The 21,044-nt window shown below is 51.6% G+C and overlaps 1 protein-coding gene across 1 annotated transcript in view; it reads right to left on the reverse strand.

The window, feature by feature from the left end:
* Positions 1–21,044, reverse strand: part of DPP6 (dipeptidyl peptidase like 6) — a 717,707-nt gene that overhangs the window by 81,913 nt on the left and 614,750 nt on the right. The window contains exons 10-11 of the mRNA XM_057731732.1: positions 19,537–19,634; positions 1,238–1,361 (exon numbers count right to left, since the gene is read on the reverse strand). Of these exons, the coding sequence (XP_057587715.1) occupies positions 1,238–1,361; positions 19,537–19,634 (222 nt within the window). The remainder of the gene's footprint in view (positions 1–1,237; positions 1,362–19,536; positions 19,635–21,044) is intronic.

Genomic DNA, 21,044 nt, shown 5'->3' on the forward strand with positions numbered 1-21,044 from the left:
ACGTGTCAAATTTCCAGTTCACAACTCTGAGTGACAACCCCAACAGACTAAAACATTACGAGGACTTAACACGCATATGAAAAGTAAATCTCAGAGAACAGTGCGGAAGGACTTATAACGGGACACCACACACACCAACCGAACCACCAGGAATCGCGATGCAGCCGCACGCGCGTGGGCCTGTCCCCGGGGCGGCTCTGTTCCTCGTCCGTGGACACTAAGCAGGAGCAGGACAGAGTCTCACTGCTGCCCTCGCAAGACCAGGGCCCGGATGCCAGACGATCGGGTCACGAGCCACTGCCGGCTTCCCAGCTGGGCGCCCACTCTTTCCTTCCTTCCCCTCAAGAAGCCCATCAGGATGACCTGCCATCTGCTCTAAATTATCTTAAAAATAAAGTAAATCACTGGCCCATTGAGGACACCGGTCTCAGCGACAGCTCACTGCGACCCGCCTCGAGACCGTCCTTGAGCCTCGGGGTCAGAGCTGCTGTCTGGGGCTCCCAGGTCACAACACAGCTGCTCTGCAAGCCTCTCTCCTCCTCGGCTGGGAAATAAAAACTTAGGCCCCAAAAGAGTTTCTCAGAGACCTGCCTGGGTTTATTAACTGATGTTAATGGGTGTTTCTCTACCCCACACCAGGACACCTGGCCCCTGGGGCTCGGGGGCGTGGAGGACGCAGCCCAGGGCCAGGGGCAGGCCCGCTGCAGGCTTGAGACAGCTTGGGTCCCCGCTGGCTTCGCAGGGAGCCAGGCCTCTCTTCAGAGTTCACTGCTCCTTGTCTGCCCTTCCTTTGCCTCCTCTAACGACCCAACGCATCCACGTCCACCCGAGGCCCTGGGAGCATCCGGGGACTCTCAGATATGGTGCTGACCGCCCAGGGGCTGGCTGACTCTGGTCAGTGGGGGACAGAGAGGCTGAAATGGCCGGGCCAGGTTGCAGTGCCGGGTCCTGGGCCCTCATGCTGGTCCCCTCCCCTCTCCAAGTATCAACCGGAAAATGAGGAGCAGCCCCTGGGTGAAGCAGACATGGGCGAGGACAAAGGGAAGTGACAGCTCTGAGTTGGTGGCCATGCTGGTCAGCCCCGAGGCTGTAGCAGTTCTGAATTCATCCACAAGGTGGCGCAGAGCCCCGCGCAGGCTGCGCCCGGACCAGCCGGAGCCGAGCCTGTGGCTCAAAGGTGCCCTTGAGACCCGGGGTGGGGGACGCCCCCGCCGTCCGGTCAGCCCCTCCCCCGTACCTTGGTGCAGACCCCGGTGGTGGCGTCGCAGAGGGTGAGGATGGACACGTTCTGCGCCCGGCTCAGCCAGTTCACGGCGACCTTGGTGCTGGTGGCCCACTTGACCATGGTGATGTAGTACTCCCTGAAAGCACGAGACGCACCGTGAGCGGTGAGGCAGGACCCTCGGGGGCCAGAGACGCCGGCCCCGCCTGCACCCCGGGGCACACGCGGCGCGTGGGGTTCTGAGACGGGGCTCTGAGGAAAGTGCCCCACGCACGAGCCCCAGGGGAGGGCCAGCAGGAGCCCGCACTGGAGTGGAGTAAGCTGCGAGCTGTGTGACCCGCGCCAGGCCACCACCCAGCCCGGCTGCCCGCACCCCCTCCGCGGTGCTCCTGCCCCTCGGGCTTTGTAAGTCACGCTGGTCGACACGGCCCGCTGACCTGGCTTTAGTGCCACAGTCCAGCCAGTGTGCGTCAAGGATGGCTGTGAAGAGGTGACGGGGCAGGCAGGGCTCGGAGAAGGGGCCCTTCAGGGAGGGTTAAACCTATAACCTCCCCTTTGCCTGACACCCCGCCCCCGGGCCAAGCTGAGGAAGCCTCCTTTCCTTAAACTCGCAAGGACATTCTGGAGCTAATTAGGAAAACTGGTTCGCAGCTCTGGGCACCCGGTGGACTTGATCTGTCATGCTCCTGCTTTTACCCAAACCTGAAAACCCCACAGTGTTCTGGGCTACCCTGTACTCATCAGGGGGTACTGGGGATTCTGGTACTTAATTCAACTACCCGGAGCCCTCCAAAGACGTGATTTTTAGGAAGAAATGTACATTGAAGAGTTAGAAGGGAATGACAAGAAAACAACTGCACAAAAATAGCATCCTCATGTGAATTCCGAGGCTGTTCTTTCTAGAAGCCCGAGAACACGTGTCCCACCGCCCAACCCGGCCCTATCTGTAATGAGATCTCGTGTTCAGAATGATGACTTCACATCTGACAAGATCCTTTATCACAAAGATGCAGCATGTTCACTAGACGATGCCAGGCTGCAGGGAGACCCAGTACTTTCAGTAATGATTGTCAACAGAAGGGTCTAAATAACCAGGCACTTTGAAACAGGCTTCTGCTAACCAGGGGATCAAACTGCCATGTCCCTCACTTCTCATAGTTAATCACAGTTTTTGTTAATTTAACCAAAGTCAGGAGCACATGGCAAACACAGTGGTGGAGGCCTCTGACCCAGGACATCGGCTCCTGCGGGGCAGGGAGGGCAGACCTTGGAACGCGTGGCACTGGCTCTGTGAATTCCCCGAGGGCAGGGTGGAGAGCCGTTCGGCATAACCCAACTTTCATGCTTTTCCACCCTCCCGATTTCTGTGATTTTCTGAAATCTTGCTGTTTACGTTCATACCATCCGCTCTGCAAGCCCCCAGGCTCTGGGGATCCTGGACCTGTGTGTTTTCAGGGTCCGCTTTCCCACCCTGTCCTCTCGCGGCTCCTGCTCTGAAAGTAGCACGTCCTTTCAGCGGCTTCTCGTGGCTCCTGCTTTGCTGCTGTTTCACTGCCGGGAGGCTTGGAGCCACATTTGTTAATGACGGGATGTGACCATCTCTTGTATGTTTGCAGACATGAAACATGTATTTAGCTTTGGTCCTTATGAAAATGACTCAGGTCTGTGCCTAGCCCATGCTGCACATGTAACACTTTTAATTTGTAATTATGTCATAAATGGGCTCCGGTCCCTGTCGGACAGACACCGAAGAGAGCCCGGCCGCTGAAGGGCCTGGGGGATGGACCCGAGTTAACTCCCGTTTTTGGACCCATTAGATGCAGACGTTCCTGTTGAGCTGTAACGTGAGGTCATGGAGACAGGCTGCACTTAAATATATTCCATCTGCAAGAAATCAAGGAAGGCAAGGTCAGGTCTCCCGGGGTGACTGTTTTTTTCCACGGCCTCCATAACTTTGATAATTAGGGGAGACCCTATTCTTGTTTCCATTTGCTGGAAATATGTCTTTGTTCTTTGCCTCCTTCTCGTTTCTATGGTGTTCTTTTGCACAATCTTCATTTAGGCCAAATAGGAAAGAAGAAATTATTCTGATGTGTTTAAAAGGTGAGGCTGACCACATTCAGCGCCACAGGGATGGGTGTGGGAGACACAAACCTCCTCCCTCTGCCGTGGGACGGAGACCAGGCTCAGCTCCGAGTGCAGCGGGGAAAGTGAGACCCCCAGCCAAGCAGCAGGTGGGGGCCAGCACGTAGACGGTCACTAAGAGGAAACATCGGGGATGAGGGGGCTTCTGGCCAAACTGACCGGACAGGACTCTTGCTGAAGGCAGGCTAGGTGGCCAGACATCCCGTGGGGTGGTGGGGCTGAGAAAGGTGACCAGACGTTGAGGGTGGGGGATTCTTGGCCGCAAGTGGGGGATGCGAACACCGCAAGTGGGGGATGCGAACACACCCGGAATCGTGGGTGTCGAGGCCTGTTTGGGAAGAGGGTTCAGAGGAGCCGGAGATCGTCAGTGACTACACACTATTCTCAATGCTTCCACCTCCTGCCTCAATATGAGAAACACTGCAGCTGGAAATAAATAGATGAATACAAACCTTCTCTTTCTGGTAATAAACTCCTGAGTGATACCTTTGGAGCGAATCACACAAGAACACCACTGAGCTGTGAGGCTGGCCAACTAACCACTTTATTGTTCACATTTCAAGTTGCGCCAAAAAATGCAGAGCTACAGGGGCAAGCCCGCTTCAAGGGGCTGGAGGGAGTGAGGACCGTTACTCTGCAGAGGTTCGCTACTTTCTAGAAGTACAACCAAAGAGGGGAGAAGAGGGGATTGCAAAGAAACGGAAATTGAAAATTAGAGAAATTTGCTCCAGAGAAATCAAGGAAAATTTGGGAAGCTCTCCTAGAAGGCAGAAGAAGGGATCCAGGAGGAAGATGGAAGATGGTGGCTGGTCCTCACATCTGAGGACGTAAGTGCTCCTCACATCTGAGGACGTAAGTGCCCCTCACGGAGGAACCAGAGTGATGGGAAGAGAAGTAATCACCAGGGACACTGCGAGAGACACCTACAGAGCTAAGACAAGACCTTGCAGATTAAAGAGTTTTCCACACGCCACGGAAATTAACAAAACACCTCTTAGATCTTAGAGATCGATGGAAAAAGAAATGCCACAACAATCCAGGAATAAGGAAATAAGTTTTGAGCAACGATACAAATTTAGGCTGATCTCAAATTTTCCCACTGTTCTAGGTCTAATGGTATTTAATATCTGAATGTGTTTTTAACAACCAATATCTTCTTGTCTAAAGCATACTTTCTACTTGAATATACCCTATATTAAAAGCAACTCAAAATTAAAGGCTCAAAATTAAAAGCTTAACATGTAAGAAGATGACCTCTAAAACCAGTTCATCCATAGCCAGTCCCAAACTACTATCAATCTGATTATAAATTTGAATGCAAATATCAAAAGTAATCATTAAGTGATAAAAATAAAATCAAAGAAATATTGGGTGACTATTTCACAGAATTATAAACATTTAGTAAATCTTTTAAGGCAGATTAAAAACAAAGGTAGCACTCATCACAAGTGATGAATCTTACATTTAGGATACAGGAACACAAACATGCTACATCCCTGGGATAGGAAACTAAACATGAGAAACTTTCAGAATTAATAATGAGTTTGGGGAGATGTGAATTGATTATATTTAAGCTTCACGAGGGCAGCACTTCATCTGTGGTAAATACTTAATATTTTTTAAAGGAATGAGTTTAATTCTAAGAGAAAGACCAAAGAGATTCTTTTCTGAGAGGGGGGCAGCTATTAAAATAATCCTAAAGTTCACATATAAGAAGAAATGGACAAAAATGGTCAAGACGGTTTTAAAAGGAAAATTGAGAGAGGATTTGTTGCTAATGATGTAGTATAGCTGTAAACTTTTTACTGATATAACAATCAGTAGATTCACAAGTAATGGGCAGCCTTAAATCACAATGGTTTATATTAAAACAGAATAGTTTATATAAGAATTTAATATTTAATAAAAGTATCATCTCAAATCAGTGGGGAAAGGAAGACACAACAAATGGTGCTGGGAAAATGACTTATTAAAAAACAAATAAGCAAATAAAGAACAAGTGTGCAGTTCTAGAAAAAAGTCTCATAGGAAAATTTATCAAAACAACCATGACAGTTACCTATGGGCAGTGGGGTGGCAAGAGATTATTGTTTCCTATGATGCAGAGATGACTTTTTAAATAAGAATAAGGTTCGTAAGGGTAACTAGAAGTTTCCAACTTACGTTGGTGAGTTTATCACATTTATGTATGTCTTCTCTCTCCAGAAATGTAATTGTGATGATAAAGAAGGAATGAAATTGGTATATACCCACCCTAATAAAGATAACCGGACAGGCGTCGCCACATTTCTAGAAGACAGGAAGCAGACATAAGAGTAATGAGGGATGAGTCTGGCTGAAAAAGCAGCAGCCTAAAATACCTGAGAGTTGACCCCAGAGAGAATTTGGGGACCTGGAGGCCGAGGTGCAACGCAGTCCGGGAATGGGAAATGTGGTGGGACAGGACTGTCATCTGAGAGTCTCTGGATGAGACAGATGACAAGTGGAAAAAACAGAGAAAGCCCACCCACACGTAGATGTGTTACTTCATCCAAAAGCTTCAGGAAGGAAAAAAATGCACGATTCACAGAGGAACGAGCGTCAGACTAACATCAGGTTTGTCATCAGCAACACTGAACGCAAGATGGAATTATATCCAACTACAATTCTACATACAGCCGAAATTTTCAACAGGTGTGAGAAAAAGAGACACTTTAAAATACTCAAGAACTCATAAAGTTTACTTCTACAGTTACTTCTTAGGGAAGCATCTGGAGGATGTACTCCTGACAAAAGTGAAAGTAAATCAAGAAAGAAGATGACGTGAGATCTATGAAACAGTGGCTCCAACAGGGGACTCCAAAGGGGGAGTGCCAGGGTGGCACTAGTGCAGGTGTTACAAAGAATAACTAGTCCAGACTAGAGTCGGGACAGTGCAGTGGACTTGGGGAGACAGATTTGGGGAAGAAGGCACTGCAGCAGAAAACCTGATACAGTTTGGGGGAAAAAAATGAGGATATGATAAATTCAAATACTTCGAATAAAAAATAAAAACAATTTAAAACTCCAGGAAAAACAAAAAGCTGAACAAAAAAGAGACATATTCACAGAATGCTACTTAGCTCTACCATGAAAGATAATTACTTATGATAAGTCAATGCCATTTATTGATTTTAGTCTTTTAGAATCAACCTATAGATAAATAAGGAAAATTAAGTTATGGTTTCAGGGCAGAATGCAAATGCCATCAATTTCAATGATAAAAAAATGTTTTAAAAAGACTGGTTTCTAGGTGGGAGAGACAGGGAAAGAACCTGTAGGAGAGGGCAGCACTTCTAGATCCATCTTACAAATTGAGAAGTTAAAAATTCTTGTCTGTAGTTAATGTAATATGAGAGAAATTTGTAAGAGTATTCTTTAAGTTTACAAAGGTAACCAACAGAGGAAATAAAATGCATACATATACACTGCCACCTGCAAGAAGCGTGGACAGGGATGAGTTCTGTGTGTGGCCTGGGTACATCCAGGCAGCAGGCATCCCGTGTTGTCACCCACACTCAGGGAGGCGGGGCCTATCCAGGGAGAAACGATCAAAGCAGAAACCATGACACTGGGCGTCTGTGGCAAAACCTGCCAAAGTGCACGGCCCTGGGCACTGGAGAGGAAACGGTCTCTGCACCCCACATTTAATTACTGAAGTCAGTGGTCTGCAGGTGGGATCCTCAGACCAGCAGCATCTGGGAAGTGTTGGAAATACAAATTCTCAGCACCACCTCCCCAACTCGCTGAACCTGAAGCTCTGGGTGGGGCTGACCCATGTGTGGTCTAATGAACCCCCCAGGTGATCCCGATGGTGCCCCAGTTTGAGAACCACCAAACTAAGTGAGCCAAGTGATGCCTGGTGGGCAGGCCACACGAGGACACGTTCAAGCACCACGTAATGACAGATCCCTAACCCTGTCTCCATCTCTGCCCTCACTAGATGTTATCTGAGTGAATAAACAAATTGGTGGGCAGACTGGATGCTTTAGAGTAAAGGGAAATTTGACCGCAGTTAAAGGAGAGGGGAAAATAGGATTTGAAGCAGGATAATCTCAGAAGGTGATGGAGCTGGGCTCTGAGAGACATAAGGACTGATCCAATGTCCAGATGAAGTGAGATGCAGAAGCATTTTGATAATCACAGAAAACAGATGATCATATTTTGAGAACTGTAGAAATTGCATTTAAAAAAGAACATGAAACCAAATGGTTAACAGGAAGCCAAGATGCCTGGAAGATATGCTACCAATTTTCTCTTTATTCTAAAGCACTTTATCTGCCCATAAACACCTTTATTCATTCAAAGAGCATTTATTTAGTGAGGGCTCGGTGTGGACACGGTTCCAGGTGCTGGAAGGCGGAGGCCCAAAGCCTGGTCATGGGGGAGCTCACAGTTTGTGGGCTGGCAGACACAGAACCCTCAGGTTTCAGGACAGGGTGGGGGCCACCCAGATAGGAGGCAGCAGGGTCGTGCCGAGCCCGGGAGCACGTTGCAACTGCGGCTGCTGAAAAGCACAGCTTGTGAGGAAAGACTACAACCTTCTTACCAATCTCCAGCCAAACGTGCCTTCAAATCAAAATACAGTGACTCTTCCTGACGAGCAGTGTATGAATTTTTTATTAGTCCATTTGTTTGCCATAAAATATTAACCGAGCACTGTCTCTCTCGCAGGGATTAATGTGCCGTGTCACTTCTTGGTCTTCTGAATTCTGGCAAAGGTTCTGACAGTTGTGTAGCAATAAAGGGTGAGGGAGAGAATGGCCTGCTTACCCAGTGAAATAAAGAGCCTGCGATTAATGCTGGCATCTCCCAGTGATGTTTATTCCATGGGTTAAGCTGGATTAGAAAAATACTCTGAGAGGGAAAATTTTAAAAAATTATGTTCTTTAACAGAAGGCATCGTTGAGAGAACTGAAATGACACCAAATACCAAATGCTGCCCGGGATCAAGGGCATGGCTTCGCACCGGAGATGCCCTTGGAGTGGCCGCATAATTGTACAAAAGTATCTGCAGGCAGACTGCACTTTGCAAAATACAAGAACGCTGTGACTGCAAGACAGGTCATGATTGGATGTGTATTTCCACAATTTCACTTTCAATGTAGGAGGAGACTGCCTGACCTTTCTCTTCCGCATGACCTTTCCCTTCCCTCGGAGGGGCGTCTACAGTGCAGGGGCGGCTGTCGGGATGAGGGATGGGAGGGTGTCGTCTTAGGGACTGTGGAGTCCTCACTCAGCAGTTTACTCGCTTCGAACCTGAAGGGATCCTCTGAACAAGCGAGTTGGAGGCAAATATCCTGGCGCCCCTTCTCCAGCCCGTCATTTCCACACACTCAGCAGCCATCCAACTCTTTGTCCACCGGTCTGTCCCTCCATCCATCCGTCCTCCATCCACCAACCAACACAGCTGACCTGTCCACTCAACAGAATATAAATTAAGCACCTGCTGGGCACTGAGTCTCTCGGTGTCATTTGGGGAGATGCTGGATGCCTTCCGTGTGCCTCTGCGGGTCCCCTCCATCTCTCCCACCCTGCTCTGTGCTGGGGGCGGGGGGGGCTCACCTGTACAGGTGGCTTCAAGGGGCTCTGCCTGTCCCGTGGACGCACCAGTAGGAGCTCAAAGCGTGGGAGAGAAGCAGGGTGGCTACTGGTTCCACACCTCCCTCCACACAGTCTGGCGCCTGTTGGTGGCCTGTGGCTTTGTGCCCCTGGGATCCGGGTGCTACGCCTCCCCGTGCCCCTCCCGGCCCCGGACGGGAGCAGAGACCCAGGCACTGCAGTGCCTGTTGGACTTTCTCCCCCACCCCTTCTCTGAACAGAGCCCTGGTCAGATGCTGTGGGAATTAATCCCTTTGCTTCCTGCTGGGACACTGACAGTACAGAGAGAGAGGCCACAGCAGCCCCCTGACCACCAGCTGTCCTGCCTGGCACGCTTCACTTGAGGTGGAAGCAACAGCTGTGGCGTCCACGTGCCTGGGTAACGTCCTGAGCCCTGATGAACTCACAGCCAGAAAGGTCCTGAGGTGTCAAGGGGTCGGGTCCCTCCTTTTGCGGATGAGGAACCTGAGAAGTGGCCTCTGGGCGCGGGCAGGTCAGATGGCACCAGTCCTCCTCAGGGCCGGCCGGCCCCGCTGGGCTCCGCCTCCACGACACCACTTTCTTAGTGCGTGTACCCGAGGCGAGGCCACATCGGTGCTGACAGAGAAGCGTCCCCAGCGTCTGGGCCACACCCAGCTCTGCAAGGCCTGCTGCCACCGCCCCACGTCAAGAGCCGCTCGCGTTTTCTCCACAACGGGTACCTCATCCCACCCCCCCCATCCCTGCCCGGTCCTGGCTACGGGACGGTCACCTCCCCCCTGAGCCTCTGCCACCCCATTTCAGACCCCCCTGCAGTGCCCATCGCAACTTACACCATGTCACACTGCTGACCAAGGGCTCCACTGCCTGCTGCCCCTCTGGGCCACACCTGTCAGGCCCCACCCCTTCCCCCGGGCCCCTGAGCTGTGCCTGCCGCAAGCCTGAGCGAGTGCACCGTGAATGTGGACTGCACCCCCTACAGCTTCTCCCGGGAGCCAGCTGACCCCAGGCGTGCTTCCCTGTGCGAGCCCTTCCCTGTGCGAGCCCACTGGTCAGCTCCCCCACTCGTCCGGCTTCCCCTCCCGAGATTCGGCCCATCCCTGCGACCCACCTCCTTTACCCTATAAAAGAAAACCTGTTTCTCTCTGATTTGGGGATGCTCACAGGCTTCTGGGATGGCCGTGGTCTCCCTATCACAGTAGTCTTTCTTCCTAGTTAGAGTCTCTACCTGGCAAAGTCCAGGTTGTTGTGGACACAGTCACACTTTGGATGCTGGTGCTCCCAGGTGAAGGGCCGTCAGCCCTGAGGAGCTGCCCCAACAGCCAGTGCCTCGGACAGCGCGTGGGCTTTTGTCCCTCAAATGACAACTGGGGGGCGGCCGCCTCTGTGTGTGCAGGGACCCCTACAGGCAGCCGTCACACACGCATGAGCCACTGGGAAGGAAAGGACTGTGTCGGGCAGCGCTCTGCAGATTTCAGGCAAAGACAGAAGAACCAGGAGGAGGGACTTGTTAATTGGAGACCATTTTTAATTCAGCTCAAAAGACCCAGTGACGCAGCTATTCTCTGACTTGTAATCAGACCCTGGGGAGAGGAGAGAAGAGATTTATCCAAAAGTCCAGTGGTAGGGATGGGAAGAACTGTCCCCAGGAGACCCCACCTGCCGAGGGTGAAGGGAGCAGACCTCCATCCACTCATCAGTGTCTTCCAGGGAGGGACTGTGTCCTGTTCCTCCTCAGAACATCTGGCACAGAGCAGGCGCTCAGAGCACCGGTCCTGAGGATGAGATGCAAGTGGACACAGCCAGGTGGTGGGAAAAGGTGTGCTTACAGAGATCTAGAAGCTGAAGAGCCTGAACAGACAGAGCAGAAACAAACAGTGCCCAAAGGACAGCAGATTCGGAAACCCGGATTCCAGGCCTGGCCTATGATGAAGTCACTTGCCTTCTGGGGGCCCCCTTGCCTCCTCCGTAAATGGTGGAGGAAGTGGAAGGGAAATAAGGGGGGCTTCCAGAGCCTTCCAGCCCCAGAGCCCCAGCAGCAGGCAGCCCTTCAGAGGGTAGGCGCGAGGGACTGGTGTGCTCGCGGGGCAGATGTGGACCCCTCGTTCACGCCTCAGTGAACGCTGACACATTTCACAACACGAGGGCTGGCGAATCTGCCAGGCCCTACTCTCCCGCAGCTGCTGTCCACTTCGTGTTCTGGATTTGCCAGCTGTGGTCTGTGGGGGAACATGTATCTGTCACTACACCAAGTTTACTACCATCCGGCTCTCCCAGCCTTGTGACATGGCCTGAAAACGCTTGTCCGGTGTGTCACTGACATTTTCAAATGTCAACACAGTCCTGCTGGCTGACAGAGCTTGTTGGCTAACGGAGGCGTCTTATTTACGGGGATGGGAAGGCAGAGGCACAGTTTATTTTTCTGACGTCTCTGCTCTGCGTCAGTCTGCCAAACACCAATCATTCCTTGCATATCTAGTTACAGTGTCTTCAGAACAACCTGGCCGCCCTTTCAAATACGGACCACAGCAATGTAGAACACGTGTTCTTCACTGGAAATGGATTTAGCCGGCCATCCAAGATCAGATTTCCAGGCTTTGAAAGCACTGGACATCTGCACTGATGAGAGCACGGAAACTGGTGACCAACAGTAACGCTGAGAACTCCTGTTTCAATGCATCAATAGAATACAGACCTGGCACTTCTCCAGACTGGAGCTTCCATGTTTCTGCAGTCACCACAAAGAGCTTCTCGCCCTCATGGATAACAAAAAGCACACCCTGATCTGATACTGTCAACACAAAAGCAGTCCCCTTCAACTGCTCCCTAAGATGAACTCATCTGAATGTTTTGGTACCCAGGTCATTACTTTAACACATGAGGCAGAAACAGAGCGAGGTCTAGTTCTGCAGGCATTAGAGGTCATTTACGCATTTGTAATTCATACCTCAAACACTTTCAAATAAACTTGGAAGTCAAATTCAGATAAAACAAATATCTTCCCACAGTCATTAATATAAAGACTAGGTTAGAAATATGTTAGTAGGATGGCAGATTCAGGGATGGAGGTGGAGGACACTATGTTTCATTTAAAAATGAGATAGACCTTCCAGCCCAGACGAAAACTACTGCTTCTGAGAAGGGCTTTGCTGCCCTGGCCACACTTCTGAATCACCTGAGGAGCTTTAAAAAACCCCACATCCAGGCCACACCCCTGATGGAGGAAACCAGGAAGGAGAGACTTAAAGAAATTATCTTCTATCTTTGTGTACCTGAAAGTTTAAGCACAAAGTGAAACACGGTAGATGTGAAAGCTCTTAAATAATGACATGAGTGGTGGGTTAGGTGTCAAGAACCTTGAGTTCAAGCCTTGGTTCCAACCCTAATTAAAAGAGAAACAATGAGCAAGCCAGGTGGTGGCAATGGTGGTGGTGGTTGTGATGGTGACAGAGGTGGTGATGGTAATGGTGGTGGTGGTGGTGGTAGCAGTCATGGTGACAGTGGTGGTGGTGGCAGTAAGAGTGGTGGTGGTGGTGGTGGTGATGGTGGTGGTGGTTGTGATGGTGATAGAGGTGGTGATGGTAATGGTGGTGGTGGTAGCAGTCACGGTGACAGTGGTCGTGGTGGCGGTAAGTGGTGGTGGTGGTGGTGGCGGCAGTGATGGTAATGGCGGTGTCGGTGGTGGTGGTGACAGTGGTGATGGTGGCGGCAGTGGTGGTGATGGTGGTGGTGGTTGTTAGCATGGAGGTGGTGGTATAATTGTTGGGTGGGGGGCTCAGGACATTAGACCCTCTTTTTCTGTGATGTTTCCATTGCTCTGATGACCTCTGTCCTGCCCCTAATCCTGAATAAAGGCTTGCATCGGATCCACGTACCAGTCTCCCAGCGAGTCTGTACTTCGTACAGACTGGGCAGGAGGAAGCTCAGAAGGGGGCGCGTCATGGGCGGTGCCCGTGGAAGAGAAGCCTGGAGGCAGTGGCCCCTGAGAGTGCAAGCTTCCCAGAAACGCACAGGTAGAAGCAGCGAGCCGCGCACACACGCACATCAACATGCTAGGTCACTACAGGGTCCCAGGTGAAGAAAGAGGAAACAGACCCCCACAGACGTGCACACATACACATCTGTGTGTCTGCATCCACATCACAGTGCCACGTGTGTAAAGTAAGCACACACGCGCACACACCCCAGTACATTTTACAAACACTGACAGGGAAAAGCCTGCTCAAACACATTTTAAATTGGTGCCTAAGAGGTGGGGGAGCACAGGGGTAGAGTATAAAGTTGAAAAGGACAAATAAACGAGAGCTCTTGCACCGACCGAGGAAAGTGTGCTCCGAACTGGGCACATCTAGATCTTGGTGCTGGAGAGCAAAGTGAATACAAGGAAGGAAGTGAAATAAAATAAAGGTGAGCGGTGGTGGGCGGGGAGAGCCCGCGCTGGCCCAGGAGCGTCAGGGACACAGCGCTAGCTCCCTTCTTGGGCTCTGTGACCAACCCCTGACGACCCGATGCTGCCAGGCAGTCAGGACGGGTGCCCCGGGCTGGTGGCTGGACTGCGTCTGACGGGGCGTCTGTAGGAGGAGAATAAAAACACATCAGTGCAGTGCAACATGTCTTCAGGATGATCCTGCCGGCAACCTGCTACATCTTCATGCAACTCCCAGCTCAGCATCTCCGCAAAGGCCCGAGGACACCGGCAAAAAACAACTGTGTTTGTTTCATCAGTGCAGCTGGGCTTCTCTGTGAAACTGTGAAAACCGCAGGACCCGAGGTACATCATGATTTCCACTTAGATTCTCCCACCCACAGGAGACGCCTGCACTTCCTGGAGAGGCTTGGGGGGGATACCTGTGCTCGGTGGAACGAGGCATCACCCCTGTCCCCTCTGCCCAGTGCCACCGGGGTCGCCGTTCTCAGTCCTCTTCAGAGGAACCCTTTTCCAAGGTGGCCTCAGCTCTGCTCCGGCACCATGAGCAGCGGGGCTGCTGTGTGACGGCGTCCCCGGCACTCGCCACCTGGGCTCCCACCACGCTGCCCGTGGCCACTGGTCACGAGCCGCCGCGGTACGCGGACTTGCACCTCGGACGGAGAGGCCATCAAGGGCCTGACGCAGCGCCTGGCATGTGCCGATGGCAGTAGGCGTTTGCCAGGTCAAGGGTTCAGGAGCCAGTCTTCATCGTCCCCTGAGAACCCTCGGAGGGGAGGTCAGGCCGGTTGACAAGCGAACAACAGAGGACGGGAGGTGAGTGGCACAGGTGAGACGGCTGGCGGAGGAACGTGTGACTTCTTCCTCTCGACAGCTCTGACCAGCCTGCCGGAAGTGACCCCTGGCCTTCTGGAACTCTCCGCATCTTTCCGTGAGGCTGTGCGGGGAGGGAGGAGTGACCCTGCCTGGCTTGAGTCCCAGGGTCCCCCTCAGGCTCTGTGCGGATCCAGACCCATCCCTTAACCTCTGGGCCCTCGGCCCTGCCTCTGTGGAATGGGAGGCGATGGGACCCACGTCAGGGCTGTGTGAGGCCCCCAGTGGACACAGGACAGCCACCGCCCTGTGAGACACGACAGCCACGCCCTTGCTCCCGAGAGAAGGGCAGAGGGAAGGACGAGAGTGAAAGCAAGCCAGCAGATGAGACACCCAGTTTGGAAGGAGGAAAGAAGAACAGAGACAGCCCTGGGGTCACAGTTTCACAATTCAGTACACAGCCACAGCTGGGCCCACAGCTGACCTCCAGGAACCACCCTGCACTCTCCTCCTGGACGCTGCAATCTCTCTCTATCCGTGTCCGAACGCGGCCAAATCCTGCCTATGCCTCCAACCCCTCCCTCTCCCCTGACCCTCCTCCCTGGATTTCTCAGTCCTTCAGCAAAATTCTGAAAAGAACTAATGTCTATTTTGCAGCTTTTAACTTTTTACTCTTATGTACTTCTTTGTCTATCCCTGCCTAGATCTTTGAGGGCATTATTTAGGTCTCCTTCCTTTTTCCACCCTCCACAAAGTAGGTATCTTATTTTTACCTTTTCTAGATTAGTTCCTTTAGTGTTGAAGGAAACCAGAATGTGTCATCCCAAAATATGCCTTTTTGACATGAAAATTATTTTGAACTGAAGGCAATTAGGAAGCAGCAAACCCAGAAAAAACTCCCCCTTTTCTGCCTAAAGGCAGGAAATAGTCCCCTTCTCCTGGAGACAGACTCTTACTGGCCCAGAGATGCACCAGGGAGCTGCAAGCACAGCTTCCTCCACTGGTTTATCTCCTGCCCATGGCTGCCACGCTGGGAACCCTGAACCTGCTTGTCCTGTTAATTCTCTACGAATTTACTGTTCCTGGCTAAAGATGCTGTAAAAGCTGCAGTTGTAAATCGATGCTTTGAGCTGCTTTTGGTTGAGATTTTTTGCACGTGATGTGCACCGGACATGTGAATAAACTGCTTTTTCCTCTTGTTAATCTGTCTTTTTGTGAGATTCCCACTAAAAACCCAGGACGGGTAAAGTGTGATCTCCCCTACAGTGTCCTGTATGGAGACGGCAGGATGTCAGCACTGGCTAAATGTGTTTAAAGTTTTGGTTCTTAGCAAAGCACCAGGACAAACAAAGAAACCCATACCTTCAAGAATCCTATTGAAATAGGATTTTATTGGCTAATTTTAAACTTAATTTGCCCATTCAGCAAAAGTTTACTGAGCTTGTCCCACGTGCCAGGCCCTGCTCCAGAACTGGGGATCGGGCTTTGCACAAAGCAGACAAAATCCCTGCCTCACAGACTTCAGGTTCCAGGTATGGCGGGAAGGGACACAGGCATAAAGGGTGGGGACCATCCCGCTGGGATGCCTTCTGTGAAGCAAACTAGAGCAGGGAGGGAAGGGTGCTGGACCAGGACCTAGAGCATCTGTGGGCGGCTGTGTGGGAAGAGCTTTAAAGGAGAGCCCCACCCCCACCTCGCCCCCTATAAAGGGTGAGCCCTGCAGACTTGAGGAGGGTGTGGGGTTAGAGGTTAGCAGGGCATTTGGGGCTTTTAGGCCCTTTGGCTTTTACCCCAGAGAAACAGGAAAGCACGGGCAGTTCTGAGCAGAGGGAGCAGTGATCTGACACGGTTCAGGGGAGGGCCCGGGGGGGCGGCCAGATGGGTGCAGGGAGAGCCTTGTTGGAGTGGGAAGGAAGACGGGACAGGGGAGGCACCATCGGATGCTGGCTGCACAGGAGAAAGACCCTGCGGGAGGCAGAGGGGGATGTCAGAAGCCTGAGCTCCAGAAGGTCGCTGCCCTAAACACAGGCGGGAGCAGGTTTCCAGGAGGAACCGGGAATTCTGTCTTCACTGAGTTCAGTTTGGGATGTATTTAGTGATAGAGAATCTCTCTGAAACCTGCAAAGAGCAAACGCGATCACCGGGGATCTTCCCGTGCTTGGCTTGCGATGGCCTGGGCACCCTCGTAGGGGCAGACGTCTCACAAGGATTCTTGTTGGGTGGGTCAGATACCACTCCTCCAAGGGTACAGTTTAGGGCCCTGGGGGATCTGTCACCCCCAAACTTATCCTTACATTTCTTTGTCCAGCTGTCCACGCACACTGAACTTCTCAAATGCCCTCTGGACTGCTTCCACTCCTCACTGGTTCTCTTGTTAATTAATGAGTTAAATAAAATCTTGGACAGATGCTCATTTACTTGGCCTGAGAATCACCTGCCTAGTTTAAGGGGAGACGTTGGGCCCGCAGTTAGAAATGCACCTGAAGTTCCGAGGGCAGGGCAGTGCAGAGTTCCCAAGGGGAGCATTGTCGGCCTACAGGCAGGATTTACAGCCGTGAGATGGGAGGACAGCCCTGTGCTACATGAATTGTCTAATATTCACGGCCACTCACAAGAGTGAATCTTTCTATTATTAACATTCATCCCCAGATGTGGTGTATATATATATATATATATATATATATATATATATATATACACACAACAGAATATTACTCAGCTGTAAAAAGGAATGAAATTGGGACACATGTAGAGACATGGATGGACCTAGAGACTGTCGTACAGAGTGAAGTAAGTCAGAAAGAGAAAAACAAATATCGTATATTAACGCACATATGAAGAATACAGAAAAATGGTACAGATCAACTGGTTTGCAAGGCAGAAATAGAGACATAGATGTAGAAAACAAACATATGGACACCAAGTGGGGAAAGCCGTGGGGGGTGGGGGGTGGGGTTGGGGTGGGATGAATTGGGGGATTGGGATTGCCATATATACATTACTAATAAGAAAATAAATATTAAATTGTACACTTTAAAAAAATAATGAAAGCCAAAAAAAAACCCCCCAAAACAAACAACAACAACAACAAAACATTCATCCCCAATTTGCAGATGAGGAAACAGAACAAAGTGGGAGAGGAGTAACTTGCCCAAGAGCACAGAACTGGGACCCAGGCAGCTTGCATGTGAACCTTCACTTGGAACCAGTGGTTCTCAGCCTGGGGGCATCTTTGGGTGTCACGTCGGCGTCCGCTGGGGGAAGGCAGGGATGCGGCTGAAGTCTCTACAATGTGGAGGGCAGCCCCCACAGCCAGGGACACCCACCCAGGCCCTGAATGTTGGCAGAGCCAGGGTGAGAAAGCCTCAGATTTGGGGGGGGGGGGCTCCTCTTCCATGCCCCGACTCGGCGTGGCCCTCTCATGCCTGCACTCCCTCACTTGCTTAGAACGATCTGCTCAAGTCTTGTCCCTCCTCTATATCCTAACCCCCATGTTTCATTCACGCTATGTTCTCAGTCTAAAGGATGCAAATAATAAAAGCTCGATAAACGGCTGCTCACATTTGCTGCGTGATTTCTGATAGAGCTGCGCTCACTTTGAAAAATCCCAAGGCTGTGACAGAGAAGGAGATGAGAAAGTGTGACATTAACATTCTGCGTTTTACACCCTGTAGAAAAAGCATCATCGTGTTTAGCTTAGGAAACTGGAGAAGCAAAAAACCTGAGGCCTGTGTCTCAACAGCCCTGATGGAGGCTAATTTTTCATTGTCCTTGAAGCTAATCAAGCCTGCGGAAACAGCATCACCAAATGGACTAAACGAGATTTTCAATTAACTCAAACAGATGGCTTAAATTTTCCAGGTGACTTTCCATATTAATTCAGAGAGTTTGCTGGACCAGGCCCTGGGAAGCTTGGCTGGGATGGGGCTGGAAGAAAACAATGAAATATGTGGGTCTTCAGCAGAGAAGACAAAGCAATAATCGCAATGTTTCTTCCATCCCAGCGAGAATATCACCAGCCAAACTGATTCGACTCCTAGACGAGCGCACACTAAGGGCCTGATCGCCCGGAGGGGGGGGGCCGTCGGAGAGTCAGGCCTGGAGACCCGCGGCAGAAGCGCGGAGGCCGCTCCAGGGCGGGAGTGAGAGGTGGTGGGGAGCCCTGGGTTTGGTCTGTGCACCTGAGGACCTACAGCCTTTTACACATCGCTGGAGAAGGAGGAGCTGACAGAACCTCAGCAGAGGCCCCACGCAGATGAGTCCTACCAAGGACAGCAGTGGAAGCCCCCACAGGAGAAGCGCCCCCCCCACCACAGACAAGTGGATCCAAGTGCCTGTGTGTCCAGCCCTGAGCTGGGCCCGTGGAGGAGCCAGAGTGGCTGTGGCCACAGGTCCTGTCCTTCCAGAAGCTGCCAGAAGCTACTAACAGTGTAGACGTCTGTGACTGAATAGTGAAGACCCAGGCTGCAGTTACGGCAAAATGTGGGTGGGTATGTGCTGGGTCTCAGGACATCACTCTCGGCTTAACCGGGCCCATGTGTAGACTTGCAGGGTCCATAAATGGGTGGATCCTGGGCCAGTAACATTCCCTTCTTTTCAGTCTCCCATCAACATTCCCAACAGCACAAGGTTTAACGCTGATACAAGAGGACTCCAGAAGTACAACCAGTCCCCGGCCTGCTTGAACTTTGGGGCAAAATGAAATGGATATTCAGACCCCTTCACACAGACAGATTTCACTCAGTTGTTTTGTTAGAAAACAAACCCCACCTACACCAGCCATCAATAACGACGCGACAGTTGCCTTTGTCAGTGTTCCACCAACGACACAGTTGTCATACCAGCAGGGAACCTTGGTTTTGTGGACCAGGACTCAGCACTCAGTTCCTGGAGCTGGCAGAGGACAGCAGTGCTCTCAAACAAGGCTCTGGAAGTGGGCGCTGCCCACAGGAAGTCCGATTACACAGATTTTCTTGGCAAGACTGCATCTGTTCACCCGAGGGATGCCCTCCAAAGGCTGCTGTGTGCCAGCCGTGTGCCTCCACGGGACGTGGGCCTTTGACCAGTCCTACCCCCACCCACCCTCGAAGCCCAGCCTCCAGGGAGGAGAATCTGGGCTTGACATAAGGTAAGAAACAATAGCATTGGTTTCACTGGTGTTCTTTTCCCAGAAAAACCTAATCATAGAGCAATAGGGAACGCTTTAGAAAATGTACCTTTTTTCCTGGATGTTTAACTTAGCAGGAAAAGCAATCTGAGCCTAAAGAGACCATGTAAGTGGGCGTGGGCTTTGTTATTACTGTTATAACATGATTGAGGGACGGGCACAAACCTCATCCGTGCGTCGTCAGGCGGCATCATCTCCAGGTCGTGCGTCGGTCCGTTTAGGCCAATGACGTGCAGCGAGATACTGGGGTTTTCACATCCAGCCTGGGAGGTAAAAGGGCACAGAGATGTGAGTGAGCTGCCGCCCACCTGGACCGGCCTGGGCGCTAAGTCTGCCAGGAGATTCGTGTGAGGCTCAGCGTGGGGAGGACAGAGTCCTTCTAGGAGGAAGCCACTCACCCCTGCTCCCCTTCCCTGGACAAGCACCGGCCTGGCAGGGCAGGAAAGATGAGGCTGCTGGGCCTGACGGCCCTCACCCCTCTGCCCCCGAAGACAGAGGTGTTGGGGTAACAGGAAATCAGACCCAACCCAGAGCAGGAGTCAGACAGGTCACCAGCTCGTGCCTCCAGTTTGGAAGTGGGCATCTGAATTCTGTTGGCCAGAATATGTTGATTTTCTATTAAAACATGAAACCCCCAATCCTGAGCCATTGGGGCTTATGATTCCAATTACAGAGCATGTGCCCCAGAGTTCACTGTACAGTCAGGGGGCCTGCAGTTTTCTGGACTTCAGGTCATCACATGGCTCCTGGATTGGAGGACTCTCGTAAAAGGGTTCCCCAAAGAAACTATTCTATTTCTAGGTAATCTCTGGCTTCCAGCCTTCAGAACTATGAGAAATAAATGTCTGTTGTTTACGCTGCACAGTCTGTGGCGCTTGTTACGGAGCCCGAGCTGACTGATACACTGGGGGCTTCCTTCCTCTGGCCTGGGACTCTGGGGTCCTCACTGGCCTTGCGTGGGCACTGTCACCCCTCCTGCTGCAAACTGCAGGCTGGCATGACCTGTACTTCTGGTACACATGGCACATGACAGCAGCTCCCAGAGCCCTCTGATGGCTGGGAAGCCAAGGCCCAGGGCTCGCTGGCAGAGGCTGGAGGGGTCCTTCTCTGGCAGCCCCAGGTGGACGTGGGGACCCTGTAACTAGGCAGGTGCACGCACAGCTGCGTCCACTCTCTCTGAGTGGGGGTAGAGGTCTCGGCGTCAGGCCCTCCCTTCACACCTGGATGCTGTGATTTGCGAACAAAGCTGGGTGTGGCCATCCGTCCCCCGCCCACTCCTGAAGCCTTGCTATTCTGCTGGCTTTCTGTGCCAACAAATTGGTCTGGGAAGCAGTCAGAAACAGTATGGGTCAGAATATGACCAAGCATAGAACAGCACAGACCCAGGGGACCAGGGGTCCCTCTGACCTCCCAGAATTTAAAAAAGGAACTAGAGGACAGAGTGTGCCCCCAGAGTGGGCAGGGTGAGTTCTGTCACCACGGATTCAGGTAATGTGTTTTGGTTGTGATGAAACTTAGACCAATGATTAATGGTAGTTCCATTATTTAAAGTAAACCCACTGACTAATTCAACTCAGCACAGACGGGACTCGAACGCAGTGCAGTGGGATGTTGCCAGCCTTGCCCGTTCATCGCACTGCTCATAACACGGCTCATCCTCACAGCTCCATGCC

The sequence above is a fragment of the Hippopotamus amphibius genome, chromosome 4, assembly GCF_030028045.1.
Source record: "Hippopotamus amphibius kiboko isolate mHipAmp2 chromosome 4, mHipAmp2.hap2, whole genome shotgun sequence".
Taxonomy (NCBI): Eukaryota; Metazoa; Chordata; class Mammalia; order Artiodactyla; family Hippopotamidae; genus Hippopotamus; species Hippopotamus amphibius.